Below are 20,672 nucleotides of genomic sequence, written 5' to 3'. Positions count from 1 at the left end.
CAAATAGGCCCTGCTGGCTGCAAGGAGGGGCAGAGTCTGCTTGTCTAGGCCAGAGTACCAGGACAGCTGCTTCCCTCTTTGGTGGTCCCCAAAGAGGACCCTGGCCTTTGCCTTTCTGGGGTCCCACAGTGCCCCCTAGAAAGCATCACCAAGGGGCAGTGCCTGTGGCTCAAGGAGTAGGGCGCCGGTCCCATATGCCGGAGGTGGCGGGTTCAAACCCAGCCCCGGCCACAAACCAAAAAAAAAAAAAAAAGAAAGCATCACCACATTTGGCTGTGGTTCTTCATGGCCAAATTTATCCTTGTCTCCTCCCTCAAGTGCCTCAGGGTAAGTCTTTTGCAGGGCTCACAGGGTCTTACTTCAAGAGAGGGATCTTGGGAAGCCAGAGTGCAGCATGGAGACCAGCTACTCTGCATCACCCTTCCCACTGTGATTTCTGGTCAGGCCCAGACAGTGCAGGCTGCTCTGATTGGGGCCAGCTGTGCTCACTGAGAAGGAAAAATGCTCTCAATTGGACGAAAAAGCAGATCCTATAACTTAGTTCCACACCTGGAACTTGCAGGATTGGACCCAGGTTTAACCTGCCAGTGAGCCACTGCCCCCCCCCAGCTCTCTGCTGCAAGAGGCTCATGTGTCTGCCTTTAGCCACACAACCTTATCTAACAGTTTCCTGAGAAAGCTCACGGAACCAGTTCCTTTCACTCTCCGGTGCCCGTGCCAGTGAGATCACAAAGATCGGACACGTCATAATCTAAATCTGTCAGAGATTTTGGTTTAACATCCCGACAGGCATGGCATCTCCAGGACTTCCTGCACACCTCTGTCACGAGGGCCATGCCCCTTTTACTGCAGAGGTCTCTGACTGAGGCTGTCTTTACACTCTGAGCACTTTCACATCTGTTTTCCTGTTTAATTTACTCAGCAACCCAGGGCAGGCAGCTTCAGCTCCACTTTAAAGCTAAGTGGGTTCACAGGGTAAGTGGCTTTTCTGAGGACCCATGAGAACACAGGAGGAGTTGGGATCAGAACCCAGAGGACTCAAAGTCCAAGGTTCATTCTGCATGTACACCCTGCTGTGCCCAGAGCAGCTGGGGAGGCTGGGCATCCATCTATTCCCACACCAGAACAGGCCTTGGGCGCCACAGAGCCATAGAAGAACTCGGTAAAATGCCAGGCAAGACAGAAGGAGCAAAAGGCTTTATTGATAAATATGCAGATATGTCTGTACACAGAGAGTGGCTGTGGGGGCCATAACCAGGCTGCAGACACTCACCACCTGGTTATAGCCAGGAGATGGCCCTGTGCAGACCCCTGCCGCAACAGCCCAGCTGTCCACCACACGCTTCATCTCTGCCAATTGTGCTGGAGGCAGGGAGAGGCAGAGGCCCGCCTCAGGCTCCCTAAGCCCTGGGGCTCACTGTGGTTCCCTCCTCTCCGGGGAACTGGCACTGTGCCCAGAGCAGAGCCAGGGGTGGGCACAGAGGAGGAAGACAGCAGCTGCTTCAGACCCTGAGCAGAAAACTGGAGTGAGCACAGCTGGCAGCACCAGATGACAGATCTGGGCTCCAGGGGCCTCCAGGCTGGCCCTCATGGCTCGAACCTGCTTCGAGAGAGACAGGGTAGAGGACCTGGTTCACCTTTTCTCTGACAAGGCTGCAAGGCCTGTATATGATAGCCTGCTCCCTGGATGCTGGGCACTGGTGGCACAAGGTGCCCTGGGAGACAGGGTCCCTTCATGGCTCACCCAGCAGCCACATCATGGGGAGGTGCCCCTGCAGGAAATAACAGCACTCGAAGGCAGCAGCAAGGCGGGGGGCCTAGTGCTCCAGAGGGGGCCATGTAGCCCCACAGGAGCCTCCCTTCCCAGTGGTCTGTGGGCTCATCAGTCTTGGGGTGGCGGGGGCTGGTTGATGATGACCTGGATGACAAAATCTTTCTGGATCTTGGTCTCCTGGAGTCGTGTGCGGTCTGTGAGCAGCTTCCCAGAGAAAAACCATCGCTGCCAGGATGGCTCAATGCCTTCCTGGGCGTGCAGCTGCCTCTTGAGCTGCCCCACTGTGTCAGGCAGGCTGGCACTGAGCCTCACGTCCTTGCCCGTGGACAGGCGCACCTTCAGGGAAAACTCATGGCGCACACTGGGGGTGGGCTCGGGGGGCTCCAGGCTCTCCTCCTCGGTGTGCTCTAGCAGCAGGTTCACGGGCGGTGAGAGGCAGTAGATGGGCAGCTGGTAGCGATTCCCCAGCTCATCATAGCATTCACAGAGGGTGCCTGTGGGAGAGGAGAGGGGTGTCAGAGTTGGCTCAGGGATTCAGTCATGGACTGAATGTCCCCCTAAATTCCTAAGTTGAAATTCTAACCTCCCAATGTGACTGTATTTGGAGAAGGGGTCTATATGGAAGTAATTAAAGTTAAGTGAGGGGGTAAAGGCCCTGATCTGGTATAATTAACAGTATAAGAGACAGATTCTTCTTTTTTATTTTTATTTTTTTGAGACAGAGTCTCATTATGTCGCCCTGGGTAGAGTGCCATGGCGTCACAGCTCACAGCAACCTCAAACTCTTGGGCTTAAGTGATTCTCTTGCCTCAGCCTCCCCAGTAGCTGGGAATACAGGCACCTGCCACAGCGCCCGGCTATTTTTTTGTTGTAGTTGTTGTTGTTTAGCAGGCCTGGGCCAGGTTCGAACCTGTAAACCCTGGTGTATGTGGCTGGCGCCATAACCACTGTGCTATGGGTGCTGAGCAAGAGACAGATTCTTGCTGTGTTTTGTCCAGGCTAGTCTCAAACTCTTGGGCTAAAGCAATCCTCCCAGCTTAGCTGCCCACGTAACTGCGACTATAGGTACATACCACTGTGCCTGGTTTATAGTCCTTGTAAGAGATACCAGAGCATCATCTCACTTTATCTCTGCCCACCCCCCTCCATATGAGGACACAGTAAGAAGGTGGCCACCTGCAAGCCAGCAAGAGAGTCTTCACCCAAAACCAAATAGCTTAGCAACTTGATCCTGGATTTCCCAGCCTCTAGAACTGTGAGAAATAAATGTTTGTTGTTTAAGCCACCCAGTGTGTGGTATTTTGTTATAGCAGCCTGAGCAGACTAATACAACTGCCACGGCCACCCCATAGTCAGGTCTCCCATGGATAGACCAATGACTAGAGGAGGACAAGCCTGCAGTCAGGAAGAATTGGGTTGGCATCTTGCCTCTACCAGGTACTGGTTCATTCAACCCTAGCACATTACTTAACTATTCATTTGTACATGTGTGCCAGCCACTATGCTTATAAGGATGAATGAGACAGCACAGGCCCTGTTCTTTTTTTTTTTTTTTGTGGTTTTTGGCCAGGGCTGGGTTTGAACCCGCCACCTCCGGCATATGGGACTGGCGCCCTACTCCTTGAGCCACAGGCGCTGCCAACAGGCCCTGTTCTTTATGGGCCTCAGTTTCCTTACAGTACAATGTAATGCCTGTAGAAATGTTTACTGTCTTTTGAGCACCTATTAAGTACTGGGACTGGACTAAATGATGTTATGTGTATCTTGTTGAACCCTAAATAATTACCTCCCCTTCACAGCTCTAAGGTAATTAGGCTCTAAATTCAAGAAGCTCTTTGGCACCCATAGCACAGTAGTTACAGCACCAGCCACATTCACTGAGGGTGGCGGGTTCCCACCCAGCCCGGGCCAGCTAAACAACTGCAATAAAAAATAGTCGGGGGTTATGGTAGGCGCCTGTAGTTCCAGCTACTTAGGAGGCTGAGGCAAGAGAATCACTTACGCCCAAGAGTTTGAGGTTGCTATGAGCTGTGACACCATGGCACTCTATCGAGGGCGACACAGTGAGATTCTGTCTCAAAAAAAAAAAAAGAAGCTCTGTGCTCAAGGTAATACAGCTAGGAAAGGGAAACACTCAAGTTAAAACCCAGGTTCATGACTCTAGAGTTCCACTGTTAGCATTGGTTTTACCTGGGCCCATAAGCTGCTATGAACTTAAATGAGATAATTTAAGGCATCTAGTTCAGTGCTCAGCACTGAATACAAGGTTGTGTCTTGGATGTTCTGGGACTCCAAAGTGTCCCGAGCAAGTCTACAGCTTGCATTGATCACACTGCTTTGCAGGTTTATTGGTGTCTTTGTGTCCCCTCATTAGGCAAATAGGAACCAGGTCTGGTTTTCCTCTGTGTCCCCATTCCTGGCCCATGCTCAGTGAGGGTTGCTTGAGAGTAAGTGAATACCATGACCCCCACCCCCAACTTAGAATAGACTGTCCTTACTCATGGCTGGCCACCAGCTCTCCTGCACCCCTAAACCGTGCTGACAACTCCCTAGCCACAGCAATGCTAAAGCCCTGCCCTGCCCACTCACCATGAGGCAGGGTGATGCTGGCTCCATCCAGGATGGCCTGGGCCAGCTCGTGGTCGTTGGCCTCGGCAGCATAGGCAGCAGCCTTGAGTGCATCCCAGATCTCCTTGCGGCCCTCAAAGGCGGGTGCCGTGTCCCAGAACTCATCTCGTTTGCTCCGCAGCTGCCCATCTGTCATGGGGTAGTCGCTTTTCCACTTTAGCCGCTCCTTCTTCAGAGGCTCATTGCGGCCTGGACAGGACAGAGGGAGAGGGTCAGCATCTCTGAAGCCACTGAAGCTGTGGTCTACTCTCTCCCTCACCTCCCTGGGCCAGTCCATGGCACCCTGCTACACTAGCCCCTAAGTCTGTAGGTCTCTGGGGCCCTTCCTCAGTAGCAGGGAAGAGTCAGGAAAATCCGTATACCAAACTGGGGGCATAAAGTAATTACGTTGGTAAAGCATATGCTACCTTTGCTTCTGCTGTTCAGTTATAATTTTACTCTTTGATTATAAAGCAGTACATGTTCAGTACTTAAAAATCGGGGAAGAATATATATGTGTAAAAATAGTTACTGCCACCATTTATGGAGCCGACTTTGGCCAGATCACAGTGTAGGCATGTGGGATTTATTACTCCTTTGATCCTCAAAACCACTCAACAGATGGGGAAACCAACCCAAATAGTCTGTTATTTGTCTAAAGCCACAAAGGCATCAACTTAGTGCAAGACAGTCGGATGCCAGGGCCACCTCTGGCCACTGTCTGTACCATGCTCCCTTTAGGGGGAAAAATCACTCAGCATTTCACCATTCCGAAGTAACTGCTGTTAACACTTAAATCTATTTCCTTCTGGCTTCCTTTCCCTGATTTTTCTCAATATAGTTGAGTTCATGTTATGAAGTCTATTTCCTTATATTTCTTGTTCCAGAAAGGACTTAAGATATTTATAGGTCACTGTACAACTTTCTGTTTATTTCACTTACGTATTACTGTCAACTTCCCAAATGATTAAAAATTATCAACTATTTTCAAGTCTGATTACTAATGTCTCACCATGTAGTCATAAAAAAATTTCTTTTAATATTATCATTAATCAGCCTAAAAATCCTGCAGCATCTAAAAAAAAAAGCAATTCTGTCAAATGTTATTTTTCTTAAAACCTAGCACCAAGGGACATCCACAACTCCAGACCACAGCCAAGCTGTAGGTTAGGGGTGTCTGTCAAAGGCTTTCGGGACCTCAGTCATCTCAAAGTTGAAGGCACAGTGATCCCCAGGTCTAAAGTACTCAGCTCCTGTGGTAACTTAATCCTATAAATCAGAGGTGGAACTAAGGCTGGGGCTGCTTCCAACTGCTCCTACTGGCTGGGGCAGGAAGAAGGAGGGAGGAAACAGCATTTACTGACCACCAACTGTGGGAGAGGACCCCAAGGAAGTTCTTTATTTATATACATTATCCCATTTCATCCTTGCAGTAGCCCTAGGCGGTAGGTATTATTATTGCTATTTCACAGATGATAGGACAGATTTGTAGAGATTAAATGACTGGCCCCAGGTCACACAGTAAGTGAAAGTGACTGACTGAGGATTCCACCTAAGGTCTGACTAAATCCTGTGGTTTACCATCTGAATTCACAGCTACCAGTATAGGCAGAAAACTCTATAAACAAAACATTTAATTTAAAGTGCTCCTGGGGTTGCAGAAGGAAATACAAACCCTCTTTGGAGGAAAACAACTTCAAACCAGTCCTCAAAAAATTCTCAAGATAAAGATCCAAGGAAAATAAATAACATCATAGTTCAAAAAAAAATCATAACATGCAAGGAAATAAGGCAATATGAGCCAGAGCCAGCACAAACAGCAGGCAGAAGAATCATATTTACAAAGACTTTGCATATGGAATTCATCAGACACAGATTATGAAGTACCAAGTTTAAGAAATAACAGTGCCTTACCAATATGAGTAAAGAATGAGAGATTATAAAGAATGACCAGGCTGGAGATGGCACCCACAGCTCAGTGGGTACGGCGCTAGCCACATACACTGAGGCTGGTGGGTTTGAACCCAGCCTGGGCAACAATAACAACAACAAAAATAGCCGGGTGTTGTGGCGGGCACCTGTAGTCCCAGCTACTTGGGAGGCTGAGGCAAGAGATCACTTATGCCCAAGAGTTTGAGGTTGCTGTGAGCTGTGACACCACAGCACTCTATCCAGGGCAACAAAGTACGACTCCGTCTCAAAAAACAAACAAAAAGAATGACCAAATAGATGATGATGAAGATGATGATGATTACTATTTTGAGACAGGGTCTTGCTCTGTCACCTGGGCTAGACTTCAGTGGCTTCATCATAACTCACAACTTCAAACTCCTGGGCTCAAGCAATCCTCCTGCTTCAGCCTCCTAAGTAGCTGGGACTACCTGGTGCATGCCACCATGCCTGGCTAATTTTCTATTTTTTTGTAGAGAAGGGGCTTGCTCTTGCTTAGGCTGGTCTTGAACTCCTGGCCTCAAGTGATCCTACCACCTTGGCCTCCCAAAGTGTTGGGATTATAGGCATAAACCACTGTACCTGGCCCAAGTAGATTTTAAAAGAACCATAAAGAACTTCTAAAAATGAACAATATGACAATGGAAATTCAGAAGGTCTAACACTTTAAATTAGAATTTCCATAAGGATACCCCAGGAAGAATGGGGATGAAGTAATATTCAAAAACATCATAAAGATGTCCATTCTTTCCTAAACTGATCTATTAATGTAATGTAATCCCAATGAAATTCCCATTAGGAGTTTTTTCCCAAAGAACTTGGTAAGACGAGTCCAAAATTTATATAGAAGAACAAAGATGCTCCTAGAGAAGAATCAAGTGGGAGAAACTTGCACTGCCATTAACAATGCTAATTATAAAGCTATAGTCAGCACAGTACTGGAACAGGGACAGACAAATGGGCCAGCAGAATAGAACAGAGCCCCCAAATAGACCCAGGCATATACAGAAACTTGTTTAAAGTGAGAAAGAATGCTGCTTATGGCTTGGCACCCATAGCTCAGTGGGTAGGGTGCCGGCCACATGCACTGGCGCTGGTGAGTTCAAACCTGGCCCGGGCCTGCCAAACAACGACAAAAATAGAAAAACTGAGGCTCGGTGCCTGTAGCACAGTGGTGAGGGCGCCAGCTACATACACCAAGGGTGGTGGGTTCGAACCCAGCCCAGGATAGCTAAACAACAATGGCAACTGCAACAAAAACTAGCCTGGCATTGTGGCAGGTGCCTATAGTCCCAGCTACTTGGGAGGTTGAGGCAAGAGAATTGCTTAAGCCCAAGAGTTTGAGGTTGCTATGAGCTGTGACGCCACGTCACTCTACCAAGGGCAATATGGTGAGACTCTGTCTCAAAAAAAAAAAAAAAAAGAAAGAAAGAAAGAAAAAGAAAAACTGAGGCAAGAGGATCTCTTGAGCCCAAGAGTTGAAGGATGCTGTGAGCTATGATGCCATGGCAGTCTACCCAGGGCAACAGCTTGAGACTCTTGAAAAAAAAAAAAAAGAATGCTGCTGATGCGGGTGGAAGATGGACCATTTGATACATGGTGTTGGGACTACAAGTTCTTCATAAAGAAAAACATAAAGTGGAATTCCTACCTCAGGCCAGCCACAAAAATCAAAATCAGATCAATCGAAGTGTAAAAGGCAGAAAGGAGGCACTAAAGGAACGATGATTATAATTTGGTCCATGTGTTTTTTTCCAAGTTTGGCTCGGAGGTGTTTGTTTGTTTGTTTGTTTGGAGACAGTCTTATTCTGTTGCACAGGCTAGAGTGCTGAGGCTAACAGCAATCTCAAACCCCTCGGTTCCAGTGCCTGCTTCAACCTCCCAAGCAGCTAGGACTACAGGCACCTACCACAATGCCTGTAATTTTTCTTTCTTTCTTTTTTTTTTTTGAGATAGTCTCAAGCTGTCACTCTGGGTAGGTGCCATGGCATCACAGCTCACAGCAACCTCAAAATCTTGGGCTTAAGCGATCCTCTTGCCTCAGCCTCCCAAGTAGCTGGGACTATAGGCACCTGCCACAACACCCGACTATTTTTTTTTGTTTTAGTTGTCATTGTTGTTTGGCAGGCCAAGGCTGGGTTCGAACCCACCAGCCCTGGTGTATGTGGCTGGCGCCCTAGCTGCTGAGCTATAGGAGCTAAGCCAATTTTCCTATTTTTAGTAGAGATAGGGTCTCACTCATACACAGTCTGGTCTCCAACTCCTGAGCTCAAGTGATCTTTCTGTCTTGGCCTCCCAGGGTGCTAGGCTAGACATGTTTTTTGCCTTGATCAAGGAAATAGCTCAATTTCATGATCTCGGAACTCCTTTCCTCTTTGATTTTTTAGCATGATGACTTTCTTTTTTTTTTTGCAGTTTTTGGCCGGGGCTGGGTTTGAACCTGCCACCTCTGGCATATGGGGCTGCCACCCTACTCCCCTGAGCCACAGGAGCTGCCCAAGCATGATGACTTTCTAATAAGAGCTTTGATTCCTTAGGTGTTACAGTCATGATACAGTGACACCCTCCGGGACCCCTGAGGTATAAAACTTCTGCACCTTCACTCAATGACTTTTTATAATAACTTCACTGGCTTTTTTTTTTTTTTTTGTAGAGACAGAGTTTCACTTTATGGCCCAAGGTAAAGTGCCGTGGCATCACACAGCTCACAGCAACCTCCAACTCCTGGGCTTAAGCAATTCTCCTGCCTCAGCCTCCTGAGTAGCTGGGACCTACTACTGGGACAGGTGCCCGCCACAACACCCGGCTATTTTTTTTTGTTGCAGTTCGGCCAGGGCTGGGCTTGAACCCGCCACCCTCGGTATATGGGGCCGGCGCCCTACTGACTGAGCCACAGGCGCCGCCCTTCACTGGCTTTTTAACTTCATGAGCTGATTACTGTAGCTTTCCTGCCTCCTTCCCCTTTGCCAGATGTCACTTCTTACTGGTCTCTGTCTACCTGCAGCTCCTAGTATAGATGGAGGTCAGGTACATTTAGGGGATACTCCAAATCTGCTGAGTGCTGAGAAAGGGCACAACCAAGCTATCAGCATTATATATAGGAAGAAGCTTGGGAAATTTTTCAATGTTCATCTTTTGGCTCCGTTGCCAACAACGGAGGTTGCTGGACTATGACCCCAAGGACGCCTGGGCTGTAACTGTGTGTACATACATCATACTCTCTCCTGAGAACAGAGCTTTAAAATAAACACAGTCCCACTGTGGTTCCTTTCAAAGTTGTCACCTCAGAAGGACACAAATGTGTCTGAGGGGTGCTGCCTTGGCTGACAGACTTCTCTTGAACTGGCTTTGGGGTCACCTCCGCTCCTCCACTCAGCAGCCAGCTTTCCTAGCAGTCATTTGTACACATCACCCACAGACCAACACACTAAGACAGGGCCTCTCCAAGTATTCAGAGCATTTTCAGGGACCCATGGGACAATAGTTTTAAAAATCCTCACTCTCCACGCAGAGGAGCAGGGTTACAGGGACAGGAGCAGGCAGGATTAAGGCAGAACAGTCCTGGGAGCCCACCCATTTCCTTTACAGCCGTCACTACCCCTCTGAGCCGGCAGGGGGCAGCCACAGCACCTCTGTACCCGTCGGCTCCCTTCATCTGTGGGTCAAATGCAGCAGAATATCTAACAAAGTTTTCCAGGCCCTGAAACATCTCCTGATGTCTGGAGCCCTGCACACTGATGCTTATGATCTTAGGCACAGATAGAGACAAAAACAGAAAAAGAAGCTTTCTTTCTTTCTTTTTTCCCTTCCCTTCCCTTTCCTCCCCTCCCCTCCCATCCCCTTCTTTCTTTCTTTTTTTTTTTTTTTTTTTTTTTTTAATTTGGCCGGGGCTGGGTTTGAACCCGCCACCTCTGGCATATGGGACCGGCGCCCTACCCGCTGAGCCACAGGCGCCGCCCTCCCTTCTTTCTTTCTTAGACAGAGTCTCACTATGTTACCTTCAGTAGAGTGCTGTGGCATTACAGCTCACAGCAACCTCTAACTCTTGGGTTAAGTGATTCTGTTGGCTCAACCTCTCGAGTAACTGCCACAATACCCGGCTATTTTTTTTGTTGCAGTTGTCATTGTTGTTTAGCTGGCCTGGGCCAGGTTCAAACCCGCCGGCTTTGGTGTACGTGGCTGGCACTGTAACCAATGTACAGGCGCCAAGCTGACCCTGTCTGTTTAAAAATAAAAAAAGTGGCTTATAATCCTAGCAGTTGGGGAGGCCAAGGTGGGATGATCGCTTGAGCTTAGGAGTTGGGAGACCAGCCTGAGCAAGAACAAGACCCTAAGTCTACCCACAATAGAAAAAATGAGCCAGGTGTGGTGATGTGTGCCTATAGTCCCAGCTACTTGAAAGTCTGAGGCAGGATGATGGCGTGGGACTAGGAGTTTGAGGTTGTAGTAAGGTATGATGACACCACTGCACTCTATCGAGGGTAACAACATAAAACTCTGTCTCAAAATAAAAATAAAGGTATGTATAATTATATCTATTAAAAAGACTGGAAGAAGGGCTGGGAGCGGTGGCTCATGCCTGTAATCCCAGCATTTGGGAGGCCCAGATGGTAAATGTCCTGAGCTTGCTGGTTTGAGACCAGCCTGAACCAGAGAGAGACCTTGTCTCTAAAAATAGCTAAGTGTTGTGGCAGATGCCTTATAGTCCCAGTTACTTGGGAGGCTAAGGCAAGAGAATCGCTTAAGCCCAAGAGTTTGAGGTTGCTGTGAGCTGTGATGCCATAGCACTCTACCGAGGGCAACATAGTGAGACTTTGTCTCAAGAGAAAAAAATAAAAAGAGGAGGGTCCTTATCCAACAAAGGCAATCAATGTAACCTGGTTCTGTGTACCCTCAATGAATCCCCAACAATTAAAAAAAAAAAAGACTGGAAGAATTTATACTAAAATGTTAATAGTGGTTATATCTGGTTGACAGTTACCTGTGATTTTTTTTGGCTTATGTTTTCCAAGTTTTCTATAATAAGAATATATAACTTTAGTAATAAGAATAATACAATAAAAATTGTTAATAAGGAAAAAAGATACATGGATTTCTGGGGGAGCTGCTATGGTAAGTAGTAAGAGTTTGGGGAGCCCAATGAGGGGCTGAGGGCAATAGAGAGCTGGGAAGCTCAGAGTCCACAGCTTGTAGGATTCCAGTTGCTGGCAGGTATTGGCAACTTTGCCGAGGGCCAGGACAGGCTTTGCTGGTTTCAGCAGTAGAAGAATTTAGTGGCTTCTACTTATGTCTCCACCTGTCCTAGATAAGCTTTAGGTCAAAGACAGAGTAACAGAAATGGTTCCTATCCTTAGCATGAAGTTGACCAAAGAAAGATTTAAAAAATAACAAAAGGCTTGGTGCCCATAGCTTAGTGGTTACAGTGCCAGCCAAATACACCAAGGCAGGAGGGCTCGAACCTGGCCTGGGCCTACTAAACAACAATGACAACTGCAACAACAAAAAAAATAGCTGGGTGTTGTGTCTGGCACCTGTATTCCCAGCTAGTTGGGAGGCTGACGCAAGAGAATCACTTTAAGCCCAGGAGTTTGAGGTTGTTGTGAGCTGTGACGCTATAGCACTCTACTGAGGGCGACATACTTAAACTCTGTCCTTAAAAAAAAAAAAAATCTTGCTGGGCATGGTAGCTCACACCTATAATCCTAGCACTCTGGGAGGCTGAGGCAGGTAGACTGCTTCAGCTCAGGAGTTTGAAACCAGCCTGAGCAAGAGTGAAACCCAATCTAATCCTAGATACTTGGGCAGTTGGTCTCGGGTGCAATCACTTGAGCCCAAGAGTTTGAGGTTGTTGTGAGCTATGACTCCATAGCACTTGCCAAGGGTGACAAAATGAGACTCTGTCTCCAAAAAAACATAATCAGATAAAAAATAAAAAAATAACAAAAGATCATTGTATACACAACCTATGAGGGGAGGCCACAGGGCAAAACACCCACCACAATCATGGGTTTTTGTGATTGTGTAGAGAATCCACATGTATGAGTACAGAGGCAAAAGGTGGGCCCACAAAGGCTTGTCCCAAACACCTTTATTAGGATCCCCTGGGGTGTTGGTTAAAAAGGCAGATTCCCACTGTGGGCAATAGAGCAAGACCCTATTTCTCCAAAAATGTTAAAAAATTAGCCAGGTGTGGTGGCATACACCTATAGTGCCAGCTACTCAGGAGGCAGAGGCAGGAGGATTGTTTAAGCCCAGGAGATCCAGGTTACAGTGAGCTGTGGTAGCACCACTGCACTCTAGCCAGGGTGACAGAGCAAGACTGCTACATTAAAACAACAACAACAAAAAACAGAAGGCGGCCCCATAGCTCAGTGGGTAAGGCGCCGGCCACATACACCAAGGATGGAGGGGTTCAAGCCAGGCCTGGGCCTGCTAAACAACAATGACAATTGCAACCAAACAATAGCCGGGCGTTGTGGCGGGCGCCTGTAGTCCTAGTTACTCAGGAGGCTGAGGCGAGAGAATCGCTTAAGCCCAGGAGTTGGAGGTTGCTGTGAGCTGTGACGCCACTACACTCTACGGAGGGTGACATAGTAAGACTCTGTCTCAAAACAATAACAACAACAACAACAAAAGAAAACCAGGAAGATCCCAGGGCCCACCTTAGACCTTTGTGGGCCCACCTTTTTGCCTTTGTACTCATACACCTTAGTCACAGGGGCTGGGCTGGTGTATGTACTTGATTCTGATTTGAGAGCCTATTTGTAAACACAGTGAAACAGAAATGGAAATGGCATGCTCAACCGTACCGTAACATAAACAAGCTCAATGCCTGGTCTCAAACACTGCTGCTGAGAGCCAATTTGGAGAATGAAGAGGGAAGACAGCAGGAGGGCACCATGTCTGGGCTGGAGGAGGATAATGATGGTAGTGGATGCTGTGGTTTGGCCTCGATAATGAATGGTGTCTGGCGATACTACTCCCAAGGGACAGCACTGAAAGAGGAGTGGGAGAGAGAAGACTGAAGGTGCTCTCCAAGTTGCCCAGAACTGGCACGCACCTGTGGGACAGTGTGTACTTCCACCACCTGATTCACACTGCTGAATTCAGGATGACCACACAGAAGAGGGGACACTAAAATACAAAGACAGGAGGAAAGGCAGCAAGCAGACCCTTCCCTCTGAATACCCCATTGCCTCACAGCAGGCCTACCCTAGGGCAGGTCTCAGCAATCATCACAGCCACAGTGGGCAGGCAGGGGAAGCAGGAGAGAGGTCTGCAGGGGAGAAGTCAGAAGGTCCCTTCACTTCTAGTTCCCAAGAGATCCTTACTGTGGCTTCAGGGACTGGAATAAGTGAGCCACTGGGGTGCGACACCAAATCTGAGACCAGCCAAGGGGAGCAGAGATTTCCCCAGTCAGTCCACACAAGCCAGGAGACAACCCTATTTATTCCTGCAGCAATCCCCAAGCTATTTCCACACTTGTTACCAAGCTCTGTCCCCAGGACCTTATTCCAGGGATAGGGCCAATAGTGTCCTCCTCAGAAGTACTGATTATGTGACAAGTCTGGGCTTGCTCTGGCTGGTGTGAGAGATAAAGCTCTAGCAGGAGAGGCAACTAGAGCCTCTCTGTCTCAAAAGTCTGGCTAGCAAGTGGCAAGGGGGTAGACTCCTCCGCTTGGCCAGGAGGTAGACTGGAATCTCTTCCCACTCCCCCCACATCCCAATAAACCTGGAAAGCCGGTGGGCTGATGTGTCCCACCGGCAGTGGGGATAAGAGGTCAAAAAGAACAGAAGGTCGCAGAAGAAGGATCAGCCCAGGTGGGGAGGGTGTAGCTGGGGGAAGTGAACCCAGGTAATCCCTTTAGAAAGTGAGATATTTATAGGTAGACTTAGCTCAGCATGACCCTCAGAGCCTGGGTGACTTCGAAGGGAAAGTGCTGACCCAGCTCTGGTCAGCTGGGGCCTCCCACACTTTGGGATTTGTTGGCCTCTTTATGGCCTGTGGGCCTCTCCTCCCCATTCATTCCCTTGGGCCCTAGCTCCAGGGTTGGGGAGATAAAGGGGTGGAGCCAGTTGCTAAGTGACCAGCCAGTCTTCCTAAACTGCATCCCTTCCTGGGGCATTGGGTCCCAGGAGTCCTGGCAGAGAGCTCCCCTTCCCCTGGGAGCCCTGTTCTTGGCTCTAGGATGGCACCCAGACCAGAGCAGAGGCAGTTCTTCGCAATGACCTTGTCTGTCTGCCTGAGGCTGGGGCCCCCTCCAGTTCGTCTTCCTGATCCCAGAGACTGGGTCAATGTCTGGCATGCAGCAGGTCTCAGTATCCACTGGCCACTGAGTAGGGAAGTAGACAGGCTATTTAGGAAAAGTGGGAGGAGATGGTGAGGAGAGGGGCAGATGGGGCATAGTAGGGAACAGACAGCTGTCTAGAAGAAACTCCCTGCAGAGGGGGAACAGGGGACCATGTTTTGTGGACACACCTCACTGAATGGAAAGTGAGGAAGAAAGAAAGTGGGTGGGCAAAGGTGGGCATCCAGGAGGCACAAAACCAGTCACCAAGATAGGTAAATAGTGAGGGAACCTGCTGGAGGATGAGGGCCCCAACCTCTGTGGCCGTGGCAGAGATGAAAATGTAGCCAAGAGAAACAGACCTACCCATAGGTTTGGTGCCGAGGCGGCCGCAGGCGCAGACAAGGAGGCCCACATGAGTGAGGAGACAGGGCGAGCTTTTACCAGGCTGCATACAACGTGCACATTCACAGGGTCGCTGTGGGGTGCACCCAGGGAGAGCAGGCTTCTGTCTGCTCTGGTCTCTTTGTGCAGCCCACAGCTCCCAGCAGGACCAGGCCAGGCTAGGGGGTGCGTCCCAGAGCTGGGCACTGACCAGACTTCCCCAGACTCACTTCCTCAGGGAAAACTGGCCTATCTAATCTCAACTACAAACAGAATCCCTAAATCCTCAGGGTCTAACTAGGGTTCTAACCTGCCTATGATTAACAGCCTTTTTCTGAGGCTGGTTTGGAGAGAATACTGCAGTCCACAAGCAGGGTTAAACATCAGGTGTTTGGGAAAGGACTGCAATTCTTAAGTTCCTACTACGCTCCTTTCTTACAGTGAGCACATTCTCATCTTCACCATGTGCTGACGTGTTTGTTCCCATGTACAACCACAGTCCTGGCCTGGACATGAACAGCTCCAGTGTTAGCAGCTCTAGAAGGGAACTTGATCACACGTGTTTGCTAGCAGCCTAGATTACAGATAATTATGAGGAAAGAGACACTGGAGCCTCTTTCTGCAATCTGGCTGCTTACACATGGGCTTCAGAGATGGACAGTGAGGGGTTCTCTCTGGCAGCTGATACTGTCATTAATGTGGACGGATGACCTCATCATCCTAAGCCTCAGTGTTCCCATCTGTAAAAAAATGCCATAACTGGGCGGCACCTGTAGCTCAAGGAGTAGGGCGCCGGTCCCATATGCCAGAGGTGGTGGGTTCAAACCCAGCCCCGGCCAAAAAAACCACAAAAAAAAAAAAAAAAATGCCATAACTCCCACTTCAGGATTGCTGGAAGGATTAAATGGCACCACTCTGCTTAGTGCTGAAAGGACAGTAGCTACAGTCAAGCCAAATTAGTAATGCTTATTACCAGTATGCATTTAAAGGTTACCATCTTTTTTCTCTATAAAGTTGCTGTGATTCTGAAAAATTCCAAAACTCCTGCTGTAGTGAACTCTTGGTCTTTACCTTGCAGTGCAGGAGAAGGCAGGGGTTAAATGAAGTCAGGCAGGGACAAAGAGTGGGCCTGACAGAGGCCCACCTCCCTCTGCTGGCTGCACAGTGTAGGGTCAGCACTTTTCCTGGGGCAGAAGAGGGAAAATGGCAGCTAATAAATAAAACAGGAACTTCCCAGAGGCTGCTAGGAAAGTCTCTTGTATCTGGCTTCTCCCCTTGCTACCTCAGGACTCCAGGGAGAGGAGGCAGGTCTTCTCTGCCACTGTCCCTCCCTGATGGCATGGAGGGCGACCCAATGACTACCAGGCATGGCAGCCAGGTGCCCCAGGGCCAAATGGCAAGACCTGACTTTAGATACCAGGACTCTGTCCCACTGGGTGTCAACTGCCACAGCACATCACTCAGACATGCACCACTCCATGGGGTATGTCCCCAGAGTATGGCAGAGACCTGAACCTGGGAGTGACCTTAAAGTCATCTGCAGTAGCCATTTTATTTCAGATGAGAAAAATTAGCCTAACAGGTGACATCACTTGCTCCAGACCCTACAAATGCTTCTCAAGTATGTGTGTGTGTGTGTGTGTGTGTGTGTGTGGTTGGCAAATCCTTTCTACCCAACCACTCCACCATCAGTGAAAGCTGAGTTATGACTAGAATGTGAAAATGTCAGGAGTTGCAGACTCTGTCAGAGATGACAGATAATGCCAATGAAAAAGCAGCAAGTAAAACATGCAGTAGAAGCCAGAGTGGAGAAGCAACAATTCTGGCTGGGCTTCTGGTTCCCACTAGAGATGAGTGAGTCTGAGCACTGGGTCTGCCCAGAACACCTGGGCTGGTTGTCTGTACCTGACTCATACCCAGGTCTCCTGTGGGCTTGACATACGCACAGACCCAGGCCCCAGCTCAAGACTGAGGGAGACTAACTTCCCACCCATGCAAAACCGTTGGGGGGCAATTCAGCCTCTGTGCACTTGTGAGGAAGCCTGTTTCATTGCTAGATGAATCTAGAATAGAGACACATAAAAGCTGAAGCTACAGGTTTTGGAGTCAGACAGACCTGGGCTTGAACATCAGCTCCATCATTAATTAATTAGCTAAGTGATCTTAGGCAACATCTTAAGCTTTCTAGTCTCTTCCAGGTTACAGTCCTGCCTTTTGGAGAGGTTGGGGGGACTGAAGATTCTAACACACACAAATATAATCAAGAAGATTATACATAATAAATCAACTAACCTAGCACCCCAGGTGATGTCTTAGCACCAAGCCCCAACCAGGCTCTTGCTTCCTTAATCTGAAGACACACACACACACACAAAACCATACTTGCTACACAGTAGCACTTATTACTATCATTGTACAGTTGACCCTTGACAAACATGGGTTTGAACTATGCAGGTCTGCTTACAAGAGGATTTCCATCCCTCTGCCACCCTGAGACAGCAAGACCCATCCTCTTCCTCCTCAGCCTACTCAATGTGAAGACAACAAGGATGAAGAAAGACCTTTATGATGATCCACTTCCACTTAATAAATGGTAATCATATTTTCTTTTCCTTATGATTTTTTCTTTCTTTCTTTCTTTTTCTTTTCTTTTTTTTTTTTTTTGTAGAGACAGAGTCTCACTGTACCGCCCTCGGTAGAGTGCCGTGGCGTCACATGGCTCACAGCAACCTCTTAACTCTTGGGCTTACGCGATTCTCTTGCCTCAGCCTCCCAAGCAGCTGGGACTACAGGCGCCCGCCACAACGCCCGGCTATTTTTTGGTTGCAGTTTGGCTGGGGCTGGGTTTGAACCCGCCACCCTCGGCATATGGGGCTGGCGTCCTACTCACTGAGCCACAGGCGCCGCCCATCTTTTTTCTTTTTTTTTTGGAGACCAAGTCTTGCTTTGTTGTCTGGACTAGAGTGCCATGGCCTCAGCCTAGCTCACAGCAACCTCAAATTCCTAAGCTCAAGGGATCCTCCTGCTTTAGCATCCCCAAGTAGCTGGGACTACAAACATGCACCACCACATTTGGCTAATCTTTTTCTGCTTTCATTAGAGATGGGGTCTCACTCTTGCTCAGGCTGGTCTCAAACTGCTGAGCTCAAGGGATCCTCCCTCCTCAGCCTTCCAGAGTGTTGGGGTTACAGGTGTAAGCCACCACACCCAGCCTCTTAGGATTTTCTTTTTTTTTTTTTTTTGGCCAGGGCTGGGTTTGAACCCGCCACCTCCGGCATATGGGACCGGCGCCCTACCTCCTGAGCCACAGGCGCCACCCCCTTAGGATTTTCTTAATAACATTTTTCTCTAGCTTATTTTGTTATAAAAATACATTATAATACGTGTAACATACAAACTATGTGTTAATCAACTATTATTGCTAAGACTTCTGATCCAAGTAGACTATTAATAGCTATGTTTCTGGGAGATCTAAAGATATATGTGGGCTGTGTGCAGTGGCTCTTACCTGTGATCCTAGCACTCTGGGAGGCCCAGCCAGGATCCCTTAAGTTCTAGACTAATCTAAGCAAGAGCAAGACCTTTGTCTCTACTAAAACTAGAAAAATTAGCTGGACATGGGGGCACACACCTGTTGTCCTAGCTACTAGGGAGGCTGAGACAAGAGGATTGCTTGAGCCTAGGAATTTGAGGTTGCAGTGAGCTATGATTGTGCCATTGTACTCTAGCTCAGGTGACAGAGAGAGACCCTGTCTCAAAAATAAATAAGTTATATGTGGATTTTGGACTGTATGAAGGTTGGTGCCCCTAGCCACAATTTGTTCAAGAGTCAACTGTAATCATGTGTTTTTAATATTAACATTGCTATTTTGAACTGAAATCCATCATCTCTGTTCTCTGGAATAACATGGAACAAGTTACAATCTCTTCAGTACAGATGATGTACAGCAAGATCCTTATTTCCTCCTACTATTTCTCCATTTCCTTTACCATTTCATTCACCCTCCTCTCAACTAACCTAACTAACCTAACAGCCCGGGGGGGACTGCCCACCACCAAGCCTCCCTGAGCTCCTGCATCCTTTATCCCAGCATACTCGCTCTGTTCCACAACCAACATGTAGCAAGTTTGCCCACAACTATTGCAGCTAGAGCTAGAGAAGACCCCCTTAAATTTTTTGGGGGTTGTGCCTCCCAATTCTCTCAAATCCTATTATTCATTTAATCCACACCCCAGCAACAAGCTCTAAGCCACTTCCTTTCAGGTCTGTACCGTGGGGTGAACCTGGAGTCAGAACACCTGGGCCAGTTTCCATCTTGATGGATGGAAACCATCTTGATACACTGACCAGGGGAATGGGGCTTCTGCCCCAACCCCAACCACATCTGCCAACTTGAATGTCACTCTATGTGCTCTAAACAGACTTCAAAATGGTCCAGGGAGATTCTGTGTGAGGTACAAAATGTCTGACATTCCTGAGATCTGGAATCCCGTCTTTTCAAGAGCTCACCAGCTTCTTTGTGTGCCACAGCTCAGGACCCAGAACATTGGTTTACGGATCAACACCTCCTCCAAAGCCAGGCTTGGGCCTTGCAGGCAGCTGTGCCTGACTCATCTCTTCCTCTTCTTCCTCTACAGCCCATGACTCACCAGCTCTGTCAGGCCAGCATCCTTCCTGGTTTCCTTCCCAAGTGTTGCCTGGTCATGATACAGGACTGAGCCCTCTTCCCACCAGGGCCCCCCAATACCTCTCTTCTAACATTCAGGGTCTGGTGACCCACACCATTACACACAGTGTCCCTGTGTACTGTACTGTCCTTGAAACTTGACTGCCAACTCCTAGAGGGCAGGCTCAGGAAAGGCTATCGGTGTGGTTCATCAAAAACAAGCTATCTGAGGCCCACCCCCAGGGATTTTGATTTCCTTGCTCTGACGTAGGGCCTGAGCATCAGAAGAGTTTAAAAGCTCTCCAGGTGATTCCCATACATGGCCAGGGCTGAGAACCACTGGTTTGAAACCAGGCTGCCCAGCTGGCTGGCTGCTTCACTGGATTTAATTAGTCCTCTGAGAGGGTCTGGCAGGGGGTACTCAGGGAGAACCTCTATACTTGCCTGAGGCTGACCATCTGGTCAGCCCTTTTAAGGCTTATAGCCAGGCTGGTCAAAAGGCAAGAAGGGAATGGCCCAGGGGACACCTTCCTGTGGGCAAACCTATTATACTGCCCACAGGAAAATGTCCCCTTTATAGAGAGGAGTGGGCAAGCCAAGCAGCCAAAGGCATGGGCCTTGTTAACAAGGAAGGCCTCTTAACCCCTCCCACCTCTTGACTTTATTCAGCCTGGGGCCTGATCTTTTGTGCCCAGTGTGACCAGCACACAGACACCCTCTTCTGTAGGGTCAGGAAGGCCTCTTCCTCCAGGGCCAAGCCACAGCCCTCTGGTAGAAAATGAGCAGCTCCAAAGCAAGAGGGATGAGTGGAAGAGCAGAGAGGGAGGTCTTATTTCCTAAGAACCCCCCCTCAGCCCCTCCCCAAGTGCTCTGGGCATGAAGAAGGGAAAAGTCTGACTCATAGCGCTTGTGTGACTCACAGGCCCACAAAACTGACTTGCCAGACCAGCCGGGAGGGGAGCCCTCTCCTCCCGCCACAATTGGGGGCACGGGCAGGTAAAG

At 48.6% G+C, this 20,672-nt stretch overlaps 1 protein-coding gene across 3 annotated transcripts in view; it reads right to left on the bottom strand.

The window, feature by feature from the left end:
• Positions 1–1,182: 1,182 nt before the first annotated feature.
• Positions 1,183–20,672, bottom strand: part of UBTD1 (ubiquitin domain containing 1) — a 59,476-nt gene continuing 39,986 nt past the window's right edge. For all 3 annotated transcript variants that reach the window (XM_053582886.1, XM_053582890.1, XM_053582889.1), the window contains 2 exons: positions 4,364–4,591; positions 1,183–2,268 (listed from right to left, as the gene is read on the bottom strand). In XM_053582886.1, coding sequence (XP_053438861.1) covers positions 1,883–2,268; positions 4,364–4,591 — 614 coding nt within the window. In that variant the 3' untranslated portion in view covers positions 1,183–1,882. The remainder of the gene's footprint in view (positions 2,269–4,363; positions 4,592–20,672) is intronic.

Source organism: Nycticebus coucang, chromosome 3, assembly GCF_027406575.1.
Source record: "Nycticebus coucang isolate mNycCou1 chromosome 3, mNycCou1.pri, whole genome shotgun sequence".
Lineage (NCBI taxonomy): Eukaryota > Metazoa > Chordata > Mammalia > Primates > Lorisidae > Nycticebus > Nycticebus coucang.
Note: the sequence above shows the minus strand (reverse complement) of the source record. Positions and strands in the feature narration are given on the sequence as shown.